Here is a 24793-nt window from a genome sequence, read left to right as displayed (position 1 = left end):
AGTATCCCATTGTGAAGTAGGCTATTGAAACAACCAGATAGAGAAAATTTACAAAAATGCCTCCACAGATACAGTGTTCTGTCTTACATAATAAAAATGTAAAAGTCACACGGAGTGCAGAAGCCAAATGTGCTGCCAATAAAATACAGTTTCCTGTTTTACTTAAATGATTTTCCTTGGACAAGTGTGTTTGAATGTATATTTTCTTCCCATTAGGTATGTTAATAGCATTATAATAAATAGCACATTTTCATGAATCCATCTATTCTCCAAACCTGTTATTAAATGTATTCAATGTTTCAGTTTGAGACTATAGCCAATCCTGTTGGCAAAGAACAGAAACTAACTCAGGATAGCATGCAAACCAATCAAGGAGGACAAACTCTGCATACATTAGGCCAGTTCACAATCTTGAATATGAAATGTGGTACGACATGCAAGAACTTCAAGAAAAATTCTACAGAAAGTGACTCACTAGGAATCAAACTCAGATACTTGAAACTATGAGGCAGCATTGCTAACCATTGTACCTGTACACCTATGCCATCATTTTTTTCTGTTTCATAAAAGTAAGTGGTATATACACTTTGGATGCACTGCTTTTAGTATTACAGCTTAAATGTTCATATAGTATTTAAAAAGTACAGTATAATAAAATGCTCTCAGTCCTGCATAACTGAATTTAGGTTGTGGAAGTCTATCCCTGCAGTACTGAGTTCAAGGAAGATTCCTGGATGGCTCACCAGTCCATCAAAGTGCCCTATGGACACACTCACAAGGGGCCAATTTAGTGTAGCCACTGAAGAAATGGCACATATTACTATTATAGTTTTTCTTTAAGAGTACACATTAAGTGTCCATAGAGTTGTTTTAAAGTGCACAGCTTTCTTAGAGTTGAAGATATGAAGTTTAGAATTTAAACAAAAAATATACCGAAAAGCTGAACTGTGGATAATCAAACATATTCCCAAGCCAGGAGAGTGCAGAATTCAGAAAGGCCAAAAGTGACAGAAAAGCTATCAAATTCACAGCAATGTTAGCTATTAGTGGGATAGATAAAGAAGCTCCATGTGAAGCCGCCTCCAGAATATTTGTTTCCTCCCTGTTAAAAAAAAAAAAAAGACTTGAATGAATATACATTAAGGGCATAACTTATACAAAGGTAAGTGGTACAGTTCCTAAATTAATTATAATCAATAGACTGTTTATTTTACAGGTAAGGTAATTTTTTTTAATTCTTTGGTTTCTGAAATCTTTACAGAGAACATTTGATAAAACACTTGTCTATAAAACTGAAGTTTTTACAGTAATTTAATATGCTGAATACTGACTAATCACAATACAAATATTCATCAGAGGTGTTTGCTACTTTTCATCATTCTGTTTCTCATTGTTCCAGTTTTGCATGAATTCCTGATTGATGTTTTATCCTTGTAATTATTCACATCTTTTATAATGCTATTTGCATTCACAAAATTTAATGTAGTGATCAATGTCAACATATTTAAGAGTTAAATAACTTTAACTCACTTAACACAAATCCTCCATCTGTCATTTATTTTCTGTATATACCCTTTCCTGTTATATATACCACATTCAATATGATTTTCAAAATCACTTATCCCATTACTGAATTACAGGGTACAGGAGTCTATGCTGAAGTACTGAGGGCATGGCAGGAACCAACCCTAGATAGAGCATCAGTTGGACACAAGTAAATATTTATGACAGCATTACTGTTATAAATGATATTGGAAGACGGTAATGCTGCAATTCTGAGTATTGTCTTTAAAGTATGCTCAGTTCCTTATGTAGACAAAAAGAATAATGTAAATTAAATTGATGTTTCTCTTTGCAATAACAATAGCTAATGGGGGATATAGTAATGTAGTAAACTGTAGTAAATGTGAATATCTCAGCTAATACAACTGATTTATGTTGGGTGCTGCTTCTTGTACCATTTAAAGATAAAGACACTAACTGACTATGTTCTATTTCCATCCATCCATTTTCCAACCCGCTGAATCTGAACACAGGGACATGGGGGTCTGCTGGAGCCAATCCCAGCCAACACAGGGCACAAGGCAGGGAACCAATCCCGGGCAGGGTGCCAACCCACCGCAGGACACACACAAACACACCCACACACCAAGCACACACTAGGGCCAATTTAGAATCGCCAATCCACCTAACCTGCATGTCTTTGGACTGTGGGAGGAAACCGGAGCGCCCGGAGGAAACCCACGCAGACACGGGGAGAACATGCAAACTCCACACAGGGAGGACCCGGGAAGCGAACCCAGGTCCCCAGGTTTCCCAACTGCGAGGCAGCAGCGCTACCCACTGCGCCACCGTGCCGCCCATTCTATTTCCATCATAAGGATAATGAAATACTCCTGACTTACAAGCAAGTAAAAAATGTTTAATTCACTGTTTAAAATTTTTAGCCTGATTATATTCATGGTGGCTTTGAATTTGATAAGTCATTTTTGAAAAAGTTTGGCAAATAATTCATTTTTTTGAACCAGCTCTGGATGAGAGGGCATTTTATTACAGTGCACCTTAAGACAGACCTCACCCATAAACCACTAACAATTACCCTGACCCTACCCCTAACCCACAAGGGGAAAGGGACCAGGGCCCAGCCAGGCAGAACATCCTGTGGAGCCTCAGCCCAGTGTCAGCCTTTCTGTACCACAGAGGATAAGGACAATGAGGATTCAGGCCGAAGTACACTCATCCAGGGCCTCACAGCCAGAAGTGTGCCCGGCCCAACCGAGTCCAGCTCCTCTAAGTACTGATTCACATTGTAGAAGCAGTCAGGATAGAATAGACGCAACAGGAGGAGATTAGCCGAATGTAAGGAATCCAGGGACTGATGTAGACGTTCCCATCCTTCACAACAACCCCACTACGATCAACCCAGGGACAATTAGTCTAGACGAGCAGATGGAGTTGGAGGAGTTGGAGGAGTTCGGTTCCCCTAACCCAAGTCAGAGTAAACCAAGAAGACATATTAACACATTCTGCAAAAATGTAGACTGGTTCTTAGTGCCAAAAGAGAAACACTTGTTCATTGGATATTCCAACCTTTCCAGAAATCCGGGGCACCAATTTGGAAAGGTGCAAATTGATAGTTATCCGGGGGCCAAGTTTCTGAACGCAATGGTGATCTTAGAAAAATTGGCTCCACCTACTAAAGTGAAAACAGTGGAACTCTCCTTTGGCATTAACAATAAACAGAGTAAAGTTAGGGAGACAACGGCAAAACAGATTCACAAGATGTATAAGGTAGCAACAGTAGCCTTCCCGAACAGCAAGATATACATCCCATTATTGAACTACTCGAGGGACCTGGACACAGTAGAGCAAAAAAAAAAAAAAAAACATAGGGCGGAGTGGTGGCTCTGAGGCTAAGGATCTGTGATAGTATCCAGAAGGTTGCCAGTTCGAATCTTCGTCACTGCCAAAAGAGATCCTACTCTGCTGCATCCTTGAGCAAGACCCTTAACCTGTAATTGCTCCAGGGGCGCTGTACAATGGCTGACCCTGCACTCTGACCCCAAGGGGTATGCAAAAACTAACAAATTCCTAATACAAGAAATTGTATAAGGGAAATAAAGAACAAAATAATCTATACGAACAGATTTATCCAGAACATGTTCCCACACATCCCAGTGGAGAGATGAGACATAGACAAAAATTGAAGGGTGAATGGTGCAAGTTTATTTACAAGAGCACTGTACAACCAAAATGCAGTAGTGTCAGGTGGGCTTTGAGACACAGTCCTTCAACACTGACACTTCTTCAGAAATAAATTATACCAAAGAAAAATATGGTGTATTTACAAAAAACAGTGCACTCCTACAAAAAACTACACACACACTCCAATAATGAAGGTTGTCTTCTTTTATCCCTGGCTCAAGACGCTCCTCCAGCAGGAAAGAAAAATGCACAAAAACAAGTGTGTGTATATACAAAAAAAAAATCAATTGCAGCAAACCCAAAATCAAAAACTATCCCAGCACCAAATGAATATATATACCTCCACCAAAAATGATCACTAGGAGATATATAACTCTATATACAAAAGAATATATACAAAGCCGCCAAAATCACAACTGCTCCTCCAAATAGCTCAGCAGTGTTTACTCCTACCTCGCCTTTAGGTCCACTGACGACCCCTGTTGGCCTGTAACTCCTTTAATATAAGCGCCAAGATTGCCCAGCCAATCTGCCACCCTGTCTACCTCACGCACCTATCCAGGTAGACACTAGCGTGTTCATACCACGCGCCGCGACACGCCCCGAGCAATTATGCATTTAAACTTGAACCCCTGTCGGTCACACGCGTAAGCCCCCCTGGGCGGCCAATGGCTATGCTGATCTCAAGCTCACCCGTTGCCGACTCACCAGTAAGTAAAGTCATCTATTTACAATATGGGATCCTCAATCTCGGACTCAATCCTGTTTATACAAACAAATGCCGGCTTTTTCTTTCAGTCGCGCAGCACCTCAAACTGCCTGAGCTGGGCAGGCTGCGAGGACACTGGCGAGTAAAAATGAACATGTGCGGTGGAGCCAGTACTGGCTATTATACCAGCTCCACGTGTGTCCAGACACACTGCGCATCATAGCGCTCACCTGCTAGACTGCCCTGCGTTCCCGCGGCAGTGCCCTCAACACACAAACGGTAAGCGCACTTCCTTACAACCATATAATACCACTGCTTCAAGTTTAATACTTCTTCAACTTAAATTTCGTAATGCACTTACCACAAGAATCCACTGGACAACAGAAACAGCGAAAAGAATCTTGAATCATTGGGTCCAGTATTTAAACTAGTTGCCCCTGTGTCCTCTAAATCTGCAAACGCGGCAATGAAAAATAATATTCTTAATCTTTCCAACAAAGTTAGTCTAACAGTCGATCAGATTTCAGTTTTAGAAAAAGGTCTCACTTTTGTGCCCACCCTACTCCCCCCTGCTTAAAATACAGAGGGAAAATAGAAAAACTGTAATTTTTGATTACCACCGGAGACTAAAACTAGCGGTGTTCTTTGAGAAGGAGACAGATTTAGAGAGGACTCCTTTTCACCTCAAATCAGACTGGCAACCTAATATGGAACAGATCCCACTAGAGGTAGTAGAAATAACAGACAAGGATAAGAGACAAGTCCAAACAATAGCACAAGAACAACCCGAATTAACACACAATCTGTCCAAAGCCGAAAGCGATGCGCTCCGAGAACTACAAAATAAAGCAGAAATAATAATTTAATCTGCGGACAAGGGTATTGCGATCGTTATCCAAAATAAACAGGATTACATCTTTGAGGCGCTTAGACAACTTAATAACACAGAACATTACCTAAAACTGGACGGTCCAATTTTTCCAGAAACGGCACTAATAATTGCAGATATTGTACAGGACGTGACGAAAAATAAATTCTTAAAGATAAAGGAGGTGGAATTCCTCACACACCCTGCTTGCCAAAGGAGAGAAAATTCCATCTGGGAAGACCAATAGTTTCAGACTGCGGTAGCGAGTCGAACAATTGAGCACAGTATATAGATTACTTTTTAAATCCGCTCTCAACCCGACATCCCAGCTATGTAAAAGACACCTATGACTTCATAGACAAGGTTAAAACGCTTGAAATTCCGGACGACACCTTTTTGTTCACTATTGACATCGATAGTTTGTACACAAACCTCGAGACGGACAGGGAACTCCAGGCAGTCCAGAAGTGGTTCCAAAAATATCCAGACCCAAACAGACCAAATAGCAATATATTGCAGCTCTTGGAATTAAGTCTAGCTAAAAACAATTTTGTGTTTAATTCAGAGTATTACTTACAGATTAAGGGCACCACTGTGGGCAAACGCTTCACTCCGTCGTATGCAAATATTTATATGGCAGAATGGGAAGAGACAGTGTTTCCAAAATGTCCATTCCTCCCCGGGAACTACGTGCGTTATTTAGATGATATCTGGGGAACTTGGGAACACGGCCAGGACACATTCAAGACCTTCATAAACATCTTAAATTCTCATAACCCTTCCATAAAAATCAAATACACCAAAGATGTTCAAAGAGTTAATTTCCTGGACACCACGACTTACAAAGGTCCGGATTTCTCACAAACAAAAAACTTAGATATTAAGGTCTACGTTAAGGAAACGGACACATACACACTCTTACACAAGAGCAGTTACCATCCCCCATGCACATTTCGTGGTTTGGTCAAGTCCCAGCTGCTCCGTTTTCATAGAATTTGTACTAGTACCAAGGACTTCTGCACTGCGAGCAAGATTCTATGCCAAGCTCTTAAGTATAAAGGTTATGGGAGATCATTTTTGAGGAGATGCTTTAATATGTTTTTACAAAATAACCCAAGGGATATCACACAACAAATCTTACCCCTAATAACCACATATTCATCACTTAGCCAGAAAGCGAGCAATTAAAAACAATTTCCAGGAGACACAACAAACGGGCCCTAACTTCCTAGCCGGCTATAGAATAATTTCCGCTTTCCGAAAAAACGGCAACTTAACAAGTAAACTGGTCTGGAGCCAAATCAAAAATATCAACGTAATACCGGTTCAACCACAAAAATATTGGTTTCAGACTAGAACTATTCGATCACGTCAGTCTCCCGTCCGACTCAACAGGGATTGAATCTAAGTACAAAGAATTGTGTCTACGCGATCCAATGCAAGCAATGCTGTATGATCTATATAGGGGAGACAGGGAATGCCCTTAAGACAAAGGCTGCACCAGCACGTACATAATATTAGGAGCGAAAAGGAAAAACACACACACCTAGTGCAGCATTTTTTGTCATATGGTTTGGAGTCTCTTAAAATAACAATAGTAGAACACAATCCCAAATGGGGTAGTAAGGACAGAAAACGGAGGGAAAACACGTGGATAAGGACCCTCAACACACATTTCCCGACTGGTCTAAATATGAGGAGATCTTGATGATAGGACAAGTAAGCTCAAAACAGCAAACCCACACGTCCCCACCTCAATAAGTCAAAATCAAGTCTAGGAGATAAAACACATGGGTGTTCTAAAATTGAGACAGTCTACCCCTACCCTAACCCTAAACTTAATCCCACAAATCAGGCAGCAATAAGAAACCCAGACGCCTAAGCTTAAAATATTAACCGACTCAGGGTATGATAAAAAATTGTGATTTCCGTCAAGTTGCAAGTCAAGGTCACGTGCAGGGGAGGATAAAAATAGTGATTTCTGAAAAAATTAAAGACAGTCTACCCCTACCCAAATCCTTAACTTAACTCCACTAATTGGGCAGCAACAGTAACCCGGACGCCTAAACCTAAATCAGTAATCGGCTCACATCCACCTTAAAAGTCAAGTACAAGTTCAGGGGATGATAAAATGGGCAGTTTCCTTAAAAATTAAGACAGTCTACCCCTACCCAAATCCTGAGCTTAACCCCACCTACCGGGCAGCAAGAGTAACCTAGACACCTAAGCTTAAAATAGTAACCCGCTCACATTATCTCTTAGGCTAAAAAAATCCATCCATCCATTATCTAATCCACTATATCCTAACTACAGGGTCATGGGGGTCTGCTGGAGCCAATCCCAGTCAACACAGGACGCAAGGCAGGAAACAAACCCTGGGCAGGGCACCAGCCCACAGCAGGGCACACACACACCAAGCACACACTAGCGACAATTGCGGATTGCCAATGCACCTAACCTGCATGTCTTTGGACTGTGGGAGGAAACCCATGCAGACACAGGGAAAACATGCAAACTCCACGCAGGAGGACCCGGGAAGTGAACCCAGGTCTCCTTACTGTGAGGCAACAGCGCTACCACTGCGCCACAATGCCGCCCATTAAGACGATCTACCCCTACCTAAATACAGAACCTAACCCCACTAATCCGGCAGCAAAAATAACCTAGACACCGGAGCTTAAGTCACTGACACTGAAAAAAATAATAAATCCTTTCATCTCAGGGTTAATGCGACAAGATTGTTTAAAATAATACCAAAAAGATACTGTGACCATACATTACAAGGAAAACAGGATTAGGAGAATATACCTAGAAAGGACAGGGAATACCGATGGGACGAGGGCTCCATCAACTTGTGTGGAATACTGAAAAAAGAAGAGAAACCAACACACTTGGTGCAGCTCCCATAGCCCCATGACATATAACCAGTAGTAATCACAGAAATAAAAAGCACAGTCCCAAAGAGTGAAATTAGGAAAAGAAAGGGACTTTCAACAAACATATTTCTGACTGTCTGGAATGAGGGGTGATCTCGGTGTCAGCCCAAAACAAATTAGTATTGATGACCCGTGCATTTTGATCACCCATAGGACTGGAAGCACTCAGTTCACCACTGATGCACTGCTGACAGAGCCTATGGGAACAATTTTTAATTTTGGGATTTGGGGCTATGCTGGAGTTACCATAGAAGACTCTTCTGGATATAGAATGTTAAGTCAATATATCCTTTTTATTTAATTTTTAGGATACCTATAAGTGGACATGCAATTTAATCAAATATGCTGGCATTTTGCTAACTAGTGTCTTTGCATTTAAAGGAAGTTTCAGGACTGAGTTTAGGAAACTGCCATAGCAAAGTGACTCCCTTATTACTCAGTTTATTTACTTTCATTTTCTTTTTAAGAAATATTTTTAAGGATTATTCTTGTATTTACTTGTATGCATTTGAGTACCAAATGAGAATTAATGGCAGTAGACACCAGTCTAAGGAAGACTTCCACAGAAGCACAAGGAAAACACAAAAACCTTACACAGATATCAACCCATCTCAAAATTGAACTATTGCCCAAACAATGTAAATGTTGTGGAGGTAGCAGCCATACCACTTGCACTTGAGAAGAGGTCCTCCTCCTGAAACTAAGCATGTCCAGGCCCAGCCAGTTATCTGAATGTGGATTCCGATGCCCCAGTGCAGTGATGGGACATTGTACTGTAAACATGACATCATCCTTCAGATGAGATGTAAAATCGAGGTCCTGACTCTTTGTGGTCATAAAAGATCCCTGTGCGTCCTTCATAAACAGTAGAGTATATCCCAATATCCAGGCTAAATTGCCCTCCATGGCTTAGTCATTCTACCCCTGTGGTATAGCGGGTCCACGGATCAGAAGAAAATCCCAGTTTTTAAATAAATGACCGCATTTCTGGCTTAAAGAGGGGGCGTGGTAGTGTGGCTGGAGCATTTCTCGGACGCTGTGTGATGCGGGCATTTACTCACTTAAGTGTGCAGGTGAGGAATCGTCTGTATCTGTAATTGATGCCAAGGGCTGCTAATCGCCACACCTGTGCCACGTTCCCATAATAAATAGGAGAAGCGCAAGTGTGTAGGTGGAAAAAAAATTGGAAAAGAACTGAGGTTAGTGGAGGAAGAAGAGAAAGTGGGAAGCTGAAAGCCGGTGCATGTGTGTGAGCGAGAGAGTGAGCGCCGGCTCACGGTATTAAGAGGCAGCTGGGAGAAGAACCCTGTAGAGTGTTCGGCTGGCACTCGGGGATGCAGAAAGTAGTGGTTGCTCTTGCTGAGCACTTCAGAGGAGCAGGAGTGACCGGAAGAAGGTTGGCTCACCGCGGAAAGCAGCGGGAATCGGAGGCATGGGAAGTGGAAGCCCCAGTGTGAGCGCCCTGGTTGCTGGGGATCCCAATGTGTCGGTCTGGAAGAGCTAAACGAAGCCAGGGATCGGGAAGCTTCCAGACCAGTAGAAGAAGTCAGCTGCAGGTAGGGTGACTCCTCTGATGCAAGGCCTGGAAGGGAGAAGCAGGGGAAAGTAGGCACTGGCTTTTGTATTAAAGGACTGCTTCCAGCCATTGTTTTTAACCTCATTTTAACTGGATTTATTTATGGGATTTCAACCTCCACGTTTCACTTGTTTTTAATGGATTATTTAATTAATGACGTTTGGAGCACTGCACTATTGTGAATTTCCCATCGGGATTAATAAAGTATCTATCTATCTATCTATCTATCTATCTATCTATCTATCTATCTATCTATCTATCTATCTATCTATCTATCTATCTATCTATCTATCTATCTATCTATCTATCTATCTATCTATCTATTTATTTGAAACACTGTTTTTGGTTTTGTTGTTTTTAATAAAAGCACTTGCACCTTTTTACACCATCACCTTGTTTCTTTGTGTCCTCACTGTCCAGCTCATCCGGTTACATTACTGACAGTGTTGGGTTCAAGAGCTCCCAAAAAGGGAGATGGGAGCATTGGAGCAGAACCCACATCGTCACAGCCCCCCTAATCATCCTCTGTCTCTAACTGGCTATCTCTCTCACCACTTCACCACCTAATAGCTAATGTGGGGTGAGAGAACTGGAACACTTTTGTTTTTAGTCAACTAGATTACTGTAATGCACTCCTCTCAGGACTACCCAAAAAAGACATCAATCGATTGCAACTAGAGCAGAATGCAGCTGCCAGAATCTTAACTAGGAAAAGAAAATCCAAGCACATCTCTCCAGTTTTGATGTCACTACACTGGTTACCTGTGCCATTTAGACTTTAAATGGGTGGTAGGGGGACTTTTGGGGAGAGAGCAAGCTATCTCTAATCTGCCCTTTTAATCCTTATAATTATAAGTGTGAACTTAACAATAGGCTTCATGGCAATAACTCCTGGGAAAATTGGAAATTAAGGTCAAAGCTGTCTTATCGTAAGACTACAAAATGACAACAAAAGTTCAGAAGCAATGTCTCCATGCCCAAAAGAGTTAACTTTGTGAGGTGGAATGTTAAAGGTCTGAATCACAAATTAAAGAGAAAGAAAGTATTCTCTCACCTAACAGGTCTAAAGGCTAAAATAGTATTTTTACAGGAGACCCACTTATTAAGCAAGGATCAGTTTCAGCTGCACAGAGACTGGACTGGCCAAATATTCCATTCCAGCTTTACAAAGAAAACTAGAGGTGTGGGAATTGTTATACATAGAACAATCTCATTTGTAGTATCAGATGTAGTATCTGACCCTGAAGGGAGATACGTGATCGTCATGGGTAAGTTATTTAACTGTGAATGGATTCTGATAAATATCTGCGCACCCATTGTGGATGATAGGGACTTCATCCAAAATGTATTTGCATCCATTCCCAAACACATAAAATTATAATGGCTAGAAGGATTGAGAAAGTGCTTCCTTCAGTAATACCACAAGACCAAACTGGATTTATCAAAGGCAGACACTTAGCTTCCAATCTCTGACACCTGTTTAATGTAATATATTCATCTACAAAGATGATATTATTATCATCTTTGGAGGCAGAAAAAACATTTGACATGGTTGAATGGAACTACCTTTTCACTACATTGGAGAAATTTGGGCTTGGCCCGAACATCTGTGCATGGATCAAACTACTGTATACCAGTCCAGAAACTTCAGTTTGTATTACAAACATTAATTCTGACTACTTCAAACTAGAACGTGGTACTAGACAAGGATGCCCCTTGTCACCACTACTTTTTGCAATCACCATTGAGCCACAGGCAGTTCACTGTTAAAATGCTTATGAGATAAAGGGGATTATCAGAGAAGGGCTTGAACAGAAAATTTCTTTATATGCAGATGATATGGTACTGCATATATCAGATCCACAAAATAATGTACCTGCAGTCCTAACAGCACTAACAGAATTTCAAAAGATTTCTGGTCTCAGAATTAATTTGAATAAAAGTGTGCTCTTTCCAGTGAATTCTCAAGAACACAATATTAGATTGGACACCTTCCCTTTTATCATCATAGATCAGTTTAAATACCTAGGGGTAAACATCACAAGTAACCATAAAGCTCTTTATCAACAAAATTTTGCTGTGTGCATGAAAAAAATTAAGCAAGACTTGCATAGATGGTCTACCCTTCATCTCGCTTTAGTTTCTTAAGAATTAACATTGTCAAAATGAATATCCTTCATAAGCTTCTTTTTTATTTCAAAACATTCCAATATACATCAATAAGTCATTTTTAAGAAATTAGATTCAACCATAACCTCATTTATTTGGAATTCAAAACATCCACGTATCCAAAGGGAGACCCTACAAAGATAGAAGGTGGCATGGCACTACCTTTCAATTTTATTACTGGGCAGCAAACATACAAATAATAAAAACATGGACATGGACACAAATAGATGAACATACACAGACTTGGTCTGCAATAAAAATAAAATCCTGCAGTACTTCTTTGTATTCCTTGCTTTGTACCCCAATAAGTACAAGTCATCACCAATATATTAACAACCCAATTGTGCTTCACTCACTCAGAATGTGGAACCAATGTAGGAAGTATTTTAAGATAGAGAATCTTTTATCTGTGGCACCTCTGCACTAGAACCATCACACCCACTCAAATGTGCATAGTTTTTAATGTGTGGAAAACATTCTGGATTAAATCACTTAGAGATCTATACATAGACAACATCTTCGCATCCTACAAACAATTACACTCCAAATTTAACTTTCCAGCAACACATTTCTTTCACTACCTTCAAATTAGAAACTTTGCTGAACAAAACCTGCCAAATTTTCCTCACCTCCCACCTACCTCTATGCCGGAAAAAATATTGATCAGTCTTGAAGACTTAGACAGCACTTCCATAATATATAAAAACATTTTAAAGTCCTTCCCTTTCAAAGATCCCAGAGTACAGTGGAAAAAGAATCTCTCACTCAATATCTCAGAAAAGGAGTGGAAGGTAGCAATGCACAGAATTCACTCGAGCTCCATATGCATAAAGCATACAATTCAACTTAAAATTATATATCGAGCGCACCTCTCTCGTTTAAAATTGTCCAAAATGTTTCCAGTACAAGAACCAACCTGCGAACTTTGCAATCAAGTTCCAAATTAACATAATTTTGGACCAAAATCTTTAAATGCCAATCAGACAGCCTTGATGTCACAATCCCTCCTAATCCATCAACAGCTATGTTTGGTGTACTTCCAGATGGGGTTAAAGTGGAGAAGGACAAATAAATTGTAATTGCCTTTACTTCACTATTGGCACTTAGACTTATCTTGTTCAACTGGAAGAATCCTAACTCGCCTATTTTAAGTCAGTGGGTAACTGATATTATATATTATCTGAAATTGGAAAAAATCAAATTCTCACTTAGAGGATTTGTACAAAATGTTTTCAAAACCTGGCAGGATCTAATTAATAACATTTTAGAATAAGCATTTTAATTGAGGAAGCAGATTCTCTCCTCTCTTTTTTATTCTATTTATTTTTATTCATTTATCTGTTTACTGATTTTTACTAGTTTAAAGTTTTACTCTGTTGGCCTAACTCTCTTTCTCATGGGTGGGGGTTGATTTGTTTCGAACCTAGTTTTGTTAAACTTGACTTGCTTGTATGGAATGTTATTTGATTTTAATAAAATCAATTAAATGCTTAAAAAAAGATTTGACTTTAAAATAGTGCTTATGGTTTACAAAGCCTTAAATAATCTCACTCCATCCTATATTTCGGAATGCCTCTCACCTTACACTCCAAATCATAACCTTAGATATTCAAATGGGTGTCTGCTTATAATTCCAAGTACTAAACTTAAAAGAAGTGGTGAGGCAGCCTTCTGCTATTGTGCACATAAAATCTGGAATAGAATACCAATAGAAATTCGCCAGGCTAATACGGTGGAGCATTTTAAAAAATTGCTAAAACCCCATTATTTTAATATGGCTTTCTTATAGCTGATATTCTATATATGCATTTAATTATCATTTTTGTCATGGCTCTACAATCTGTATTAACCCCTACTTTCTCTGCTGTTCTTTTTCTGTTTTTCTGTGGTGGCAATCTGTGCCACCACCATCTGATCAAGGCACCATGCAATCCCTACATTGATGGATCGAAGGCCAGATGTCCACATGACCATCATCATCTAATTCTTCCATGTGAAGCCTGAAAACCATGAGGACTGATTTAGATCATTTAAGCTAGAATGCCTAGTGGGTGCTGGACAGTCTCAGGGCCTCGGAAACCCCTGCAGATTTTGTATTTTTTGTCTGCCCTCTTGGCCATTGGACCTTTCTTTTTTCTTTCTTCATCTTGTAAAGCACTTTGAGGTGCATACTTTGTATGAAAATATAAATAAATGTTGTTGTTGTTGTTATTGAATGGTGGGTGTCCCAGATGTCCACATGACCACCATCATCTTCTACTTGCAAGTGAAGCCTGAAAACCATAAGGACTGATTTAGAACATCTGTGTTGGGTAGAATGGCCCTTTAACCCCCGCAGATTTTTTTTTTCTCCAGCCTAACTGGAGTTTTTTGTTTTTTTTCTGTCCTCCTGATCATTTGACCTTACCTTTTTCTTTGTTGCATACTGTATAATATTGCCTAATCTTGTTTATGTTTTATATTAACTTCTTTTTATTTCATTTTTTAAAGCACTTTGAGCTACACTGTTTGTATGAAAACATGTCATATAAATAAATATTGATGCCCTTAGTGGTGGTGGAAGTGGCTCCCCACTCACAAAATCGCTTTGAGGAGTGAAAAGACAGCTATATAAATGTAAATAATAATAATAATAATAATAATAATAATTATTATTATTATTAGATAAAGCACAAATGACTACAAAGGACAAACCTTTTTTTATTGAAGAAAAATACCAAAAAAATCTTTACCTGGTGATGCTAAATATTATATTTCTACTTCTCTTATATTGATAAGCTGCTTTATACCTCTTGTCATTTACAGTAGCTTTTGTTAAGAACTACAAAATATACAGTATTACATAATGTGATGCAAATAAATGACATATCTATATAGCATGCATTACAACAGTATCTTATATGTAATCAAGTTTAATATAAAAATAATAATAGATAATGATATTATTATGCATAATCATTTCAGGACATGTGTGAAAAAATCAAATTTATCATTCTGATACAATGCTTTGACTTTAAAGGAGGATGGTTATGATTGAATCACTTAATTTTCAGTAAATTTAGATTCTGAAAAATAAAATGTATGCTATCAATTCTAAATTTTCTCTTTGTTGTTTCAAAATATATTTTATGCAAGCTCTCGCATTAAAAGTTTGACATAAAAACTGAATGATAATTAACCATTTTATTTATGGATGTCAATATGGGGGTCTAGAATGTCAATCGATGATCTTTTTTAAGACTTCAATATCTACAGTACATTTATAATTTGGTCAAATGGTGCAATGATTCCTGTCTTGTAGCCACTATTGCTATCCAAATTAGTTTGATAAAGCTAGTGTCTACTAACAATCCGTTTTTCCAGTCTGTAAATATACTTCTTATAATGTTCTATAATACATAAATTATTTACCACTCTTATATGCCTTTAAATTGCCTGTTTTGACTTTTCTTCAACTACAGTATTGTTATTTGCTTTACAATGCGCCTTTATAGTGTTCAACTGAAAGGTGCTGTAGATTACAGTATGATTCATTTATCAAAATGCCTATAGTAGAGTAAGTAATAATTTCTGCAATTGCTGAGCTAAGAAGCTCGGAATTGAATTTTAACTGTAAATTTACAGTAAAATGTTCAGATTTATATTAATGATTCAAGCTTTCAATCATCATACATTTTCCTGTTTTTTACTTAATTACAACAAACAATGTTTATGATTCTTACCTCTTTTCCATTTTGAATCCCTTTCTTGTTATTTTTGGTGTGTCTGTCTCAGGCCAGAACAGTTTTGCAACAGCAAGTGATGCAGGAGCTGACATAACTGATGCCGTCAGTAAGTGAGAAGCCGGTACCTATTAGTATAATAATTATTATTATTGAACATTTTTATCTAAAGAAATAATAGTGTATTTGGCTACTATAATAGACTGTTAAGTATAATTTAACTCTAATTAAGCATAGTTCCATTTAAATGCCCAGTATGCTAATGCAGAACCAAAAAAAGAGAACCGTTGTAATAAGTAATATGACTTATATTACAATAAATTAACAAATATTTACTTTTTCATAATTAATGCTGTTATCCAAAGAAACATTTGTCCCATAAGGGTATAAGACAGTTTTATCACACATCTGTTACTTCTACATTTGGAGCACAGGCAGGTTAAGTGATTATCACGACTGCTAACAGGTGAAGGGATCAGGGTGGGTCAGTGTCCTTATGTGGACTTGTCATATCTGCCATGTATTCTTGCCATATTTGAAATAGATGCATATTAGGCTACTTTAAGTTTTGAATTTGGCAAAGTAGGCTTCACCTCCATGTAAAATGATTATGGAAAAAGATATTTAAAAGAACTGACAAATCGGATATTCATTAACTATTCTCTGCACACACCTGCTTATTGTCAATGTATTAGTGAAAGGGTGGGTGTGGGATTGAATTTTTCATTTTGAATTATTTTTCCTGAAAGTGATTAATTGTGTATCGAAAATATGTTGGATTAAAATATTGTTTTAATTCTGAAAAAAGGCTGACATGTTTTGATTTCAAAACATATGTGTCTTGGGTTTATATATGTACTCACTAGCCTCCTTAAGCACTTGTGGATAAAAGTTAAAGTATCTGGTTCTTGAACTTTGTTTGAAATCCAACCTATTTAATGTAGGCAGCACTTCTCTTGCTACAATTTCCAAATTAGTAAATATCTCCCTAGTAACCAATGTTACTGTTGGGAGGTTATTTTTGTATGTGTAAAGCTCGGGAAAATGAAAGTTTACAGCATTTTCTATATCACTATCATTATGTTTTAGTTCACCTTTACCATTTCCAATACATTTCACCTCTTCCCTCACCATTATTTTCTCCTATGGGTAATTTTTAATGCAATACTTCTTTCTTAACTGCCTTTTAGCTTTTCTAATAACCTTTTCAGCTGTTGCTGTCATCCCCACACAAGACCTACAGTCAGCATTGGAATTATTTGCCTTGCATGTCTTATATAGTTGTTTTTTACCTCTTTATTTATCTACCATGAATTTTTCATTAATTTCCTTCTGCTTCTAAATTTTGCAATAAACTGGTCTTGCACTATATCTAAAACACTTATAAACCTGTCCCACGTCTACACAACTGTCTCCACGATGCTCTGGCAGGGAGAGTCAGCCACACAATCACAATGAGTTTAACAATTTTCAGATTGACATTAATCTTGATCACAGCTTAGGTACAGTTATTAACAATGTGTTAATATCCTCTGTTCTTTGATGTTGCGAACAGTGACTTTATTTATCAAACATCTCAGAGTAAGTAAAATGTTCCTAACTGGCTCAAAAATCTCAGTGACACAAATACGGTTCTACTCTTCGGAGAAGGGATAAAAGCATTTTAATAATTTTACTAATTTAAGATACTACTCCTAACTTCACCAGGATTTAGGAGATTGTGAAATGTCCTAATTCTCTAGGAGCTCTCAGAAGATGGTGTTCAGGCAAAGACTGACATGCACCTTCCAGGAAAGCCTGAATGTTTTGCAAATGCTGGACAGTAATAAACTTCTAAAAAAAGATCAGTTAGAGTGAAATGAAAAAATGTTCACAACGAAGCATGTATGTTACGTGATTGCTCCATCTATGTGAAGAAGCCATACACTGCCAGATGAAATGAAAGTGTTTGTAATGTTACTCTTTTTCCAAACAGGGAAAAAGCAGCATTGCGATAGTGATGATATAAGTATTTCACAACCAACGATTTCTCGAATTTTGCACCAAACTTTGAATGCCCTTATAATACATGAGGTAAAATGCAGATTAATTCACAACACCATGTAGGATAATGTTAAAGGAACCTGCATTCATGCAATTTAGCATACACATAAAGATTTGTGGATGAGCATGCATATGTGAATCACAAGTAACATCACAGTAAAAGACACAGGTGGTCATAGATACAAGCTGTAATGTAGTATTACTCTGAAGGTAGGCAGGGCTGGATGAGTGGGTGATTGATAGCAAAATATCACACAGGTATGCTGAACTTAGCATTCTGAAAACCTCTGAAACAAACCTGTTACACCTTATAAGCCCAGGAAGGTTCAAGAAGGCAGGTGGAGACTCCTGGGATTTTGGATAAATAGAGCCTTGCAGAAGATAAGGGTGAATCACTAGAGAAACATAGCACATGACTGTGGAAGACGACCAGGAACACTGGAAGAGTGAACATGACTTCACTAAGAGCACAGAGTAGCCGTGGCTAGTTTAAGTATAACTGTTACTTTACAAGGTGTTTCCCATAGATATAACAGCAGGAAGGTGATTCTTCTGACAGTCTGGCTGTTGATCATTTATTGTTAAATAAACATGCCCATTATTGGGCTTAACTCTCAGTTGGTGTGTGTGTCTCTGTCTTTCCAACGTTGTGCTTATTACAGTATAATTCTTGATGTTGTTGTAAATGGGCTGGTTCAATGCATTTCTCTAGGGTACTTCATCAGAGTGGCATAAAACTTTAATTTGAATGTAATCCCATCCCTTTAAATATTCTATTATTATCTTTGTGGAGAACCCTTAGCTTTAGTATCAGAAAACTACAAAGTGTGGAATATGACCCGGACACAGACAGGCAGACATGTTAGAGTTACCCCACACACATTTATTGAGGCTTTCCATCATTACAATACTCAGTACTCACAAACCCCAATACCTCAGAGTCCAGACCAATAAGAAATGCCTTCTCTCTCTCTGTCTTCTGACCACCTCCTTCTCTCCTCCAGAGACCTCATCCTTCTTCCACCCAACTGAAGTCATCCTCTGAAGGGAGGCGGCCCCTTTAAATAAGCACCCGGATGTGCTCCAGGTGTGTCCCCGGCAATCTCCCACTAACACGCCCCAGTGTGGTGGAAGTGCGTGGCTGTATTCCCGGAAGCACTCCGGGTGTCCCCTCTTTTCTTCCCCCCAGCACTTCCAGGTGTGGTGGAAGTGTTGAGGTCCAGGGTCCTACTGGCATTGGGGTGCCCCCTGGCGGTGACCACGGGCCCCTACAGGGTCGAGCTTCCCAGCTCTGTACCCGTGGCCCCCAGGGCAGTCACCCCCTCGTGGTTTGGAGGAGGCGCAAGCCCTCCTCCGGTCCTCTCGGGCGTCCTGGCTGGGTACCACCCCCAGCGGTCTGCCACAAAAGCTCCATTATGAGTACCACTCTGTGGCTCGGGGTGCCATAAAATTGTGATGTCATTTATTCTCTAATGTGAACTCCTACACCTAGCTGGGAGTAAGTGTAGGATGCTTTAAAAATGCTTCTCATGTCTTACCTAAATAGATAATTCCTAGTAATTCTGAGATATTTGATAAAAATGGGCACAGATGTGTAAAAGCCAGTGGCGGACTGTGCATTTCACACCTAGGCCTTCAGTAGTGCTCCGTCTGAATCAACCTGCCCCTCAAAAACTAATTTATGGTTATAAAAACCATCTTAATATGCAGAAATACAGTATAAAGAGCCGTTGCATCGCAGATAGATAACTCCTGTAGCCACAATAAATGCCTTTATTGAATAGACAAACCAGGGGTGAACAAGTTCCTTTCTACAGCAGCTACAGCCGCGACACACATAAAAAACATCAATAATAACTCATAAACTTGCAATATTATTTAGGAAAATCGCAACATTTTACTCACCAAAAATTCGGATTATTTATAAACAAAATCCATCCTCCTCTCTTTCCTCAAAAACAGTTCAATTACTCTGTCGTACAGATTATCCGTGCGCTTCAGTTCCATCACGAAGTCCCTTTCTATCGCCATCGAAGCTAATGCTGAAAGTCGAACCTGCCCTGTCGTATTTCTGGCATAAGTTTTAATTCGCTTTAGGGCTGAAAATGTCCGCTCGACAGAAGCAGTGGACACGGGAATGGTCACCGCCAAACATACCAATGTGTACAGCTGCCCCATGCTCTCATTCAGATTTTTCTGATGAAGGAAGTCAAGGAGATCAGTGGGAGATTTTCCTGCAAAATCATCAATGGCATACTTACACCATCCTATCCAATCAACGGGTCTGAATAAGGTGACGTTGCCGTACGCCTGCTAGAGGGCCCTAGTAACACCAACTCAAAATCTGATTGGTTGAAGCAACAGTTTAATCAACATTTATTTTGTGTTAGAGGGCAGGCAGAACGGATTGTGAAGGCCTCCAGGCAGACTTCATTGACTTTGACCCTGCCTGGCAACAAATGATGGCTGAAATGTGATTGGTTAAATGCTTTAATACGAAAATACATGTCTGGAAGCAGCATAACCATCGGAAAAGCTATGAAAGGAAGCGGACAGACTATTTGGAATTATTTAATAAGTATTCATGGACAAAATATAATTAACATCAGTTTGTGATTCAGATATTTTTTTAGGCCAGCAGAGAAGGCCTTGCAGGCCCTGACGGCCCACCACTGGTAAAAGCTCATCATAAAGGACTAATTTTAGCAGCGTGGATTAGAAAATGTAGGTACTGAAAGAATAGTCAGACTGAGGTTAAAACTAGGATGTCAAAGATCTCTTTCACCTAAACACAAAATAGAAAGCAAAACATGAATGCTGATTTAACAAAGAAGAAGTCTTTGCTGTCTTAAATTTATTTCCCTAAATAATTAACAGTGATTTGTGTTTCAAAATATAAAGAAACTTGGAAGATCACCTTACCGTGATGTCCTCTTACCTTAAATGCTATCTGATATTTAAGATATCACATGCAACATTGTTGCCAACATGTGATGACAAACGTTACTAACAACAAGAAAACCATAGAAAGAAAGCCAAACTAAAATGGCATGTGATGACATCAACAGCAAAACAATAAAAAATAATAATGGGAATTATTTATTTAAAGAGAAAAGAATTGATCAAAATTATCTAAGGGATTAAAACAGTAGGAGGGATTTTCAGCACTCTAGTTCTACAGTTGCATTCACCTTAAGCTCAAGAAAGCTCACTAGAGGCTCACCTTTCTATGACAGATGAAGAAGCTTGTCACAAAACTAACGGACGTATTACACAGATCCATTATTGAAAATATTTTGGCCTTCTCTGTCACAGTTTGGTATTGGCAATGTTTCCATTAAGAACAGAAGAAACTGGAGAGAGGCATTTGCTCTGCTTCTAAAAAGGTTGGTTGCCACTTTCTCACTGTGGATTCACTCCACTTTTGCAGACTAAAATTTAAAGCTGTTATGCTCTTTTCTTACATATTGTGTCTTAACCACTTCTTTCACTCTCTGACTGTTTCATAAACAGCTTCAGTCAGTCAAGATGAGAAGTTCATAAAGCTAAGTTTCCACAAGAAGTGAGATGCACAGACTAAGTCCACTTTCAAAATTACTGTCATGTATACAATACAATGGAATTCTTGCAACTTAACATCTTGAACTTAATAGTCTTTGGCACTAATTTGACGACTTTCTAAACGTGTTTTGTTCTAAATGATTATGTGTAAGCTGTTGATGAATGATGGTAACTGTTGTCCTTGTTTTGTATGTTTGTGTCATTATTTTATTTGTATGGAGTTCACCAAATCAAATTCCATGCATGAAAATGTTGTTAAGGTAATGAAGTTTTTACTTTAATTTGTAAGCGGGAAGTAACTGGTATTCCTGAACAGTAACAAAATAGACAAAAAGTGGCAGCTGGAAAAAGTAGAGTAGAAAGTATGAGCAGAATGAATAGTACAAAATGAATTTGAATGCTACCTTCTTACAAAAAGACTGACGTGATTATTATCACTTCAGTTTTTACTTTGGTCTAGAAAATATTTAAAATGTATCTTTTTCTTACCCCAGCCTGAATATAAGCTCCCAGCACACTGCCAGCTATAGTTGCAAACCCTCCTGTCATCACAGCATGGATCTCAGATTTTGTAAGTTGTTGTAAATAGGGACGAATGATAAGAGGAGCTTCACTCTGTTAAAATAAAAGGTATTTTAAATTGCAGATATTATGATACAAAATAAGTTTATAAAATGAATATTCTAAATGTAGAAGTCTTGCTGTGTCATTAGTAGAAAATTGGTGAAAAATAAGGATTAACAGGTAATGTGCTCTGCCCCATCAAACATTTGGATGGTGCTCTCAGAATGAAAGAAAAATTAGCAGTTTTTTAAATGCCCAGTTTTGGCAAGACAGAAAATTAAGTAACAACTTTGATTAAAAATAAGAATTGCCTTCTAATTAAGAAATGGATTTGAGTGAAAATGGCGGCCCTGCAGGAACTGAGCTTGGGCTGCTTGTTAAGGAAAAAGAAACAATAAAAGGTTCTTAATTTTAAAAAGCAAGTCAATTAAAATTAAGCCAAACGAAATCTCTTTGATTAGCAGCAGTAAATGGTGACAAATTACGAAAGTGGCTGAAACGAAAACCTGGATTTAAATTTGATGCCTCTACTGTATGTCATATTCTACCCCATGTTTCAGATCTAGAAAACAGTTTTTCAATAAAGTTATGAAAACAAAGCTCATAATTATTTGGACGCACTGCAGCAATGAAGCAATGTATCTGACTACGATGTGTTTTCCAATATACAGTAGCAGGCTGGCACTTCTCTACTTATATCAAGGGAATCACTATTTGCTTTGAAAACACACTCACACTATTACAGCACTAAACAAGAGTTTCCATTATTGACACTCAGCAGAATGAATCTATGAACTGTAATTGAAAAAGCAGATTAAAAATTGTATGAGTATGTGAGTAACAAAATTTACATTTTTTTTTCTTTTTCCAACAAATTGTTTTAAATGCTAAACTATTTTAGGTTTGGAGAAGCTTCAATGGAATGAAAAATAAATATTTAATGTGAGGCTAACTTCACACTACTTTGACAGTTTGACAAAAGATATAGTAATTCTGAGAGTGATAGAGTATATTAGATTTTACGTTAACAGGCTGGGCCAATTCACTTTCCTCTTCTGCATAACAACTTAAGATTACGGGTTTACAGCCAAGAAATGTCTATCTAGGTAACATATTCTCAAAGTATTATTGAAGTATTGCACTCAATTAAATAACTAGTGTAGCAAAGACCAACAAAGGATAATTCTATAGAGTGATGAACTAGGAAAACAGAAAAAGATGCTACGTTCCCCTGCACACTACAGTTTTTTAGCTTTTCTGATCTTGCCAATTATCTAACCCGCTATATCCTAACACAGGGTCCCAGCCAACACAGGGCGCAAGGCAGGAAGCAAACCCCGGGCAGGGCGCCAGCCCACCGCAGGACACACACACACACACACCAAGCACACACTAGAGACAATTTATGATCGCCAATCCACCTAACCTGCATGTCGTTGGACTGTGAGAGGAAACCGGAGCACCCGGAGGAAACCCACACAGACACGGGGAGAACATGTAAACTCCACACAGGGAGGACCCAGGAAGCGAACCCGGGTCTCCTAACTGTGAGGCAGCAGCGCTTATTCTGCTTATTACCTACTTATTCAGTTTAGTTGCTTTTCATTTTCATAAGAAGATAGTCTTAAATTGTTTTTTGTTTTGATCAAGCAAACAGATAAGCAGTAATCTTGCTTTTTCTTCTAAACTGCTGACTAGCAATTCATACATACAAAACAATATGGGAAGGTAAAATATCGCAAGTGGTAACTTGGAAAATTCTCACAGTACATGAATGCAGCAAATCGTCAGTGACTTTTTAAGCATAAAACCTGACAACAAGTCAGAGCTGGCTCTCTGTTATCGTTTGCTGAAGAGAATTTTCCCAAACTAAGGTGGGGAACACCTGTCGTGGCCAGGTGTAGTACTGTTGTGGGTGTTGTAGGCCTTTAAGTATGTTCTACAGATATTGTAAATTGCTGTTTCTCTATTTTATTAACTATCTATTTTCTACTATGGTGCAAGAACCTATTATCAGGTACTAAATAGAAACCAACCATGAACATGGTACTGCTACATTGCAGGTTATGCTAACTCAAGGGAATCTATTATTATTATTGTATATTTGGTTGATTCATTTATTTATGTTGACTTGCATTTGGGTTCACTTCCCGGGTCCTCCCTGCGTGGAGTTTGCATGTTCTCCCTGTGTCTGTGTGGGTTTCCTCCGGGCGCTCCGGTTTCCTCCCACAGTCCAAAGACATGCAGGTTAGGTGGATTGGCGATTCTAAATTGGCCCTAGTGTGTGCTTGGTGTGTGGGTGTGTTTGTGTGTGTCCTGCGGTGGGTTGGCACCCTGCCCAGGATTGGTTCCTGCCTTGTGCCCTGTGTTGGCTGGGATTGGCTCCAGCAGACCCCCGTGACCCTGTGTTCAGATTCAGTGGGTTGGAAAATGGATGGATGGACTTGCATTTGTATATATACAGAATTTTTAACAGTATTTTTGTTTATAGATAGATACAAAATTGGTTGAAACTGAGAAAATAAACGGTGTGAAGAACCATAAAAAATGTGCTCCAAAGGGATGAGTGCTGAAGCCATTGCGCTTTTAATCTATGTAAATCTTGCTAAAAAAATTTAACTAACATGGTGCTAAAGTTTGTAAATGACACTAAAGTAGGTGAAAGAGCAGATACCCTACACTTAACAGAATCATTACAGATGGACCTGAGCAGAATTCATTATAAATAGTTTTTGGCCAAAAGGGCCAGCACTCTGCGATGAGAAGCTAAACAGTAAAGCAAATAGCCAAGAGCATGAGATAGTACTGATTTCCAGAAAAACAAAATATACCATGTCCCATCAGGTAAGTTTGAAAGCAAGTTTGAGATAGCAAATTTTACAAACAGAGGTCCCATCTGTGGTTTTGTGAGCACCACATAACCTTCTATAGCACCAAAAT

General features: G+C 38.7%; 1 protein-coding gene across 1 annotated transcript in view; it reads right to left on the bottom strand.

Moving 5' to 3' along the window:
• LOC114652868 (solute carrier family 28 member 3-like) overlaps window positions 1-24793 on the bottom strand; it is a 65472-nt gene that overhangs the window by 12243 nt on the left and 28436 nt on the right. Inside the window, exons 9-11 of the mRNA XM_051928574.1 lie at window positions 21779-21904; window positions 15686-15813; window positions 934-1102 (exon numbers count right to left, since the gene is read on the bottom strand). Of these exons, the coding sequence (XP_051784534.1) occupies window positions 934-1102; window positions 15686-15813; window positions 21779-21904 (423 nt within the window). The remainder of the gene's footprint in view (window positions 1-933; window positions 1103-15685; window positions 15814-21778; window positions 21905-24793) is intronic.

This window comes from Erpetoichthys calabaricus, chromosome 5 (genome assembly GCF_900747795.2).
Source record: "Erpetoichthys calabaricus chromosome 5, fErpCal1.3, whole genome shotgun sequence".
Taxonomy (NCBI): Eukaryota; Metazoa; Chordata; class Cladistia; order Polypteriformes; family Polypteridae; genus Erpetoichthys; species Erpetoichthys calabaricus.
This window is presented reverse-complemented; position numbering and strand designations above follow the sequence as displayed.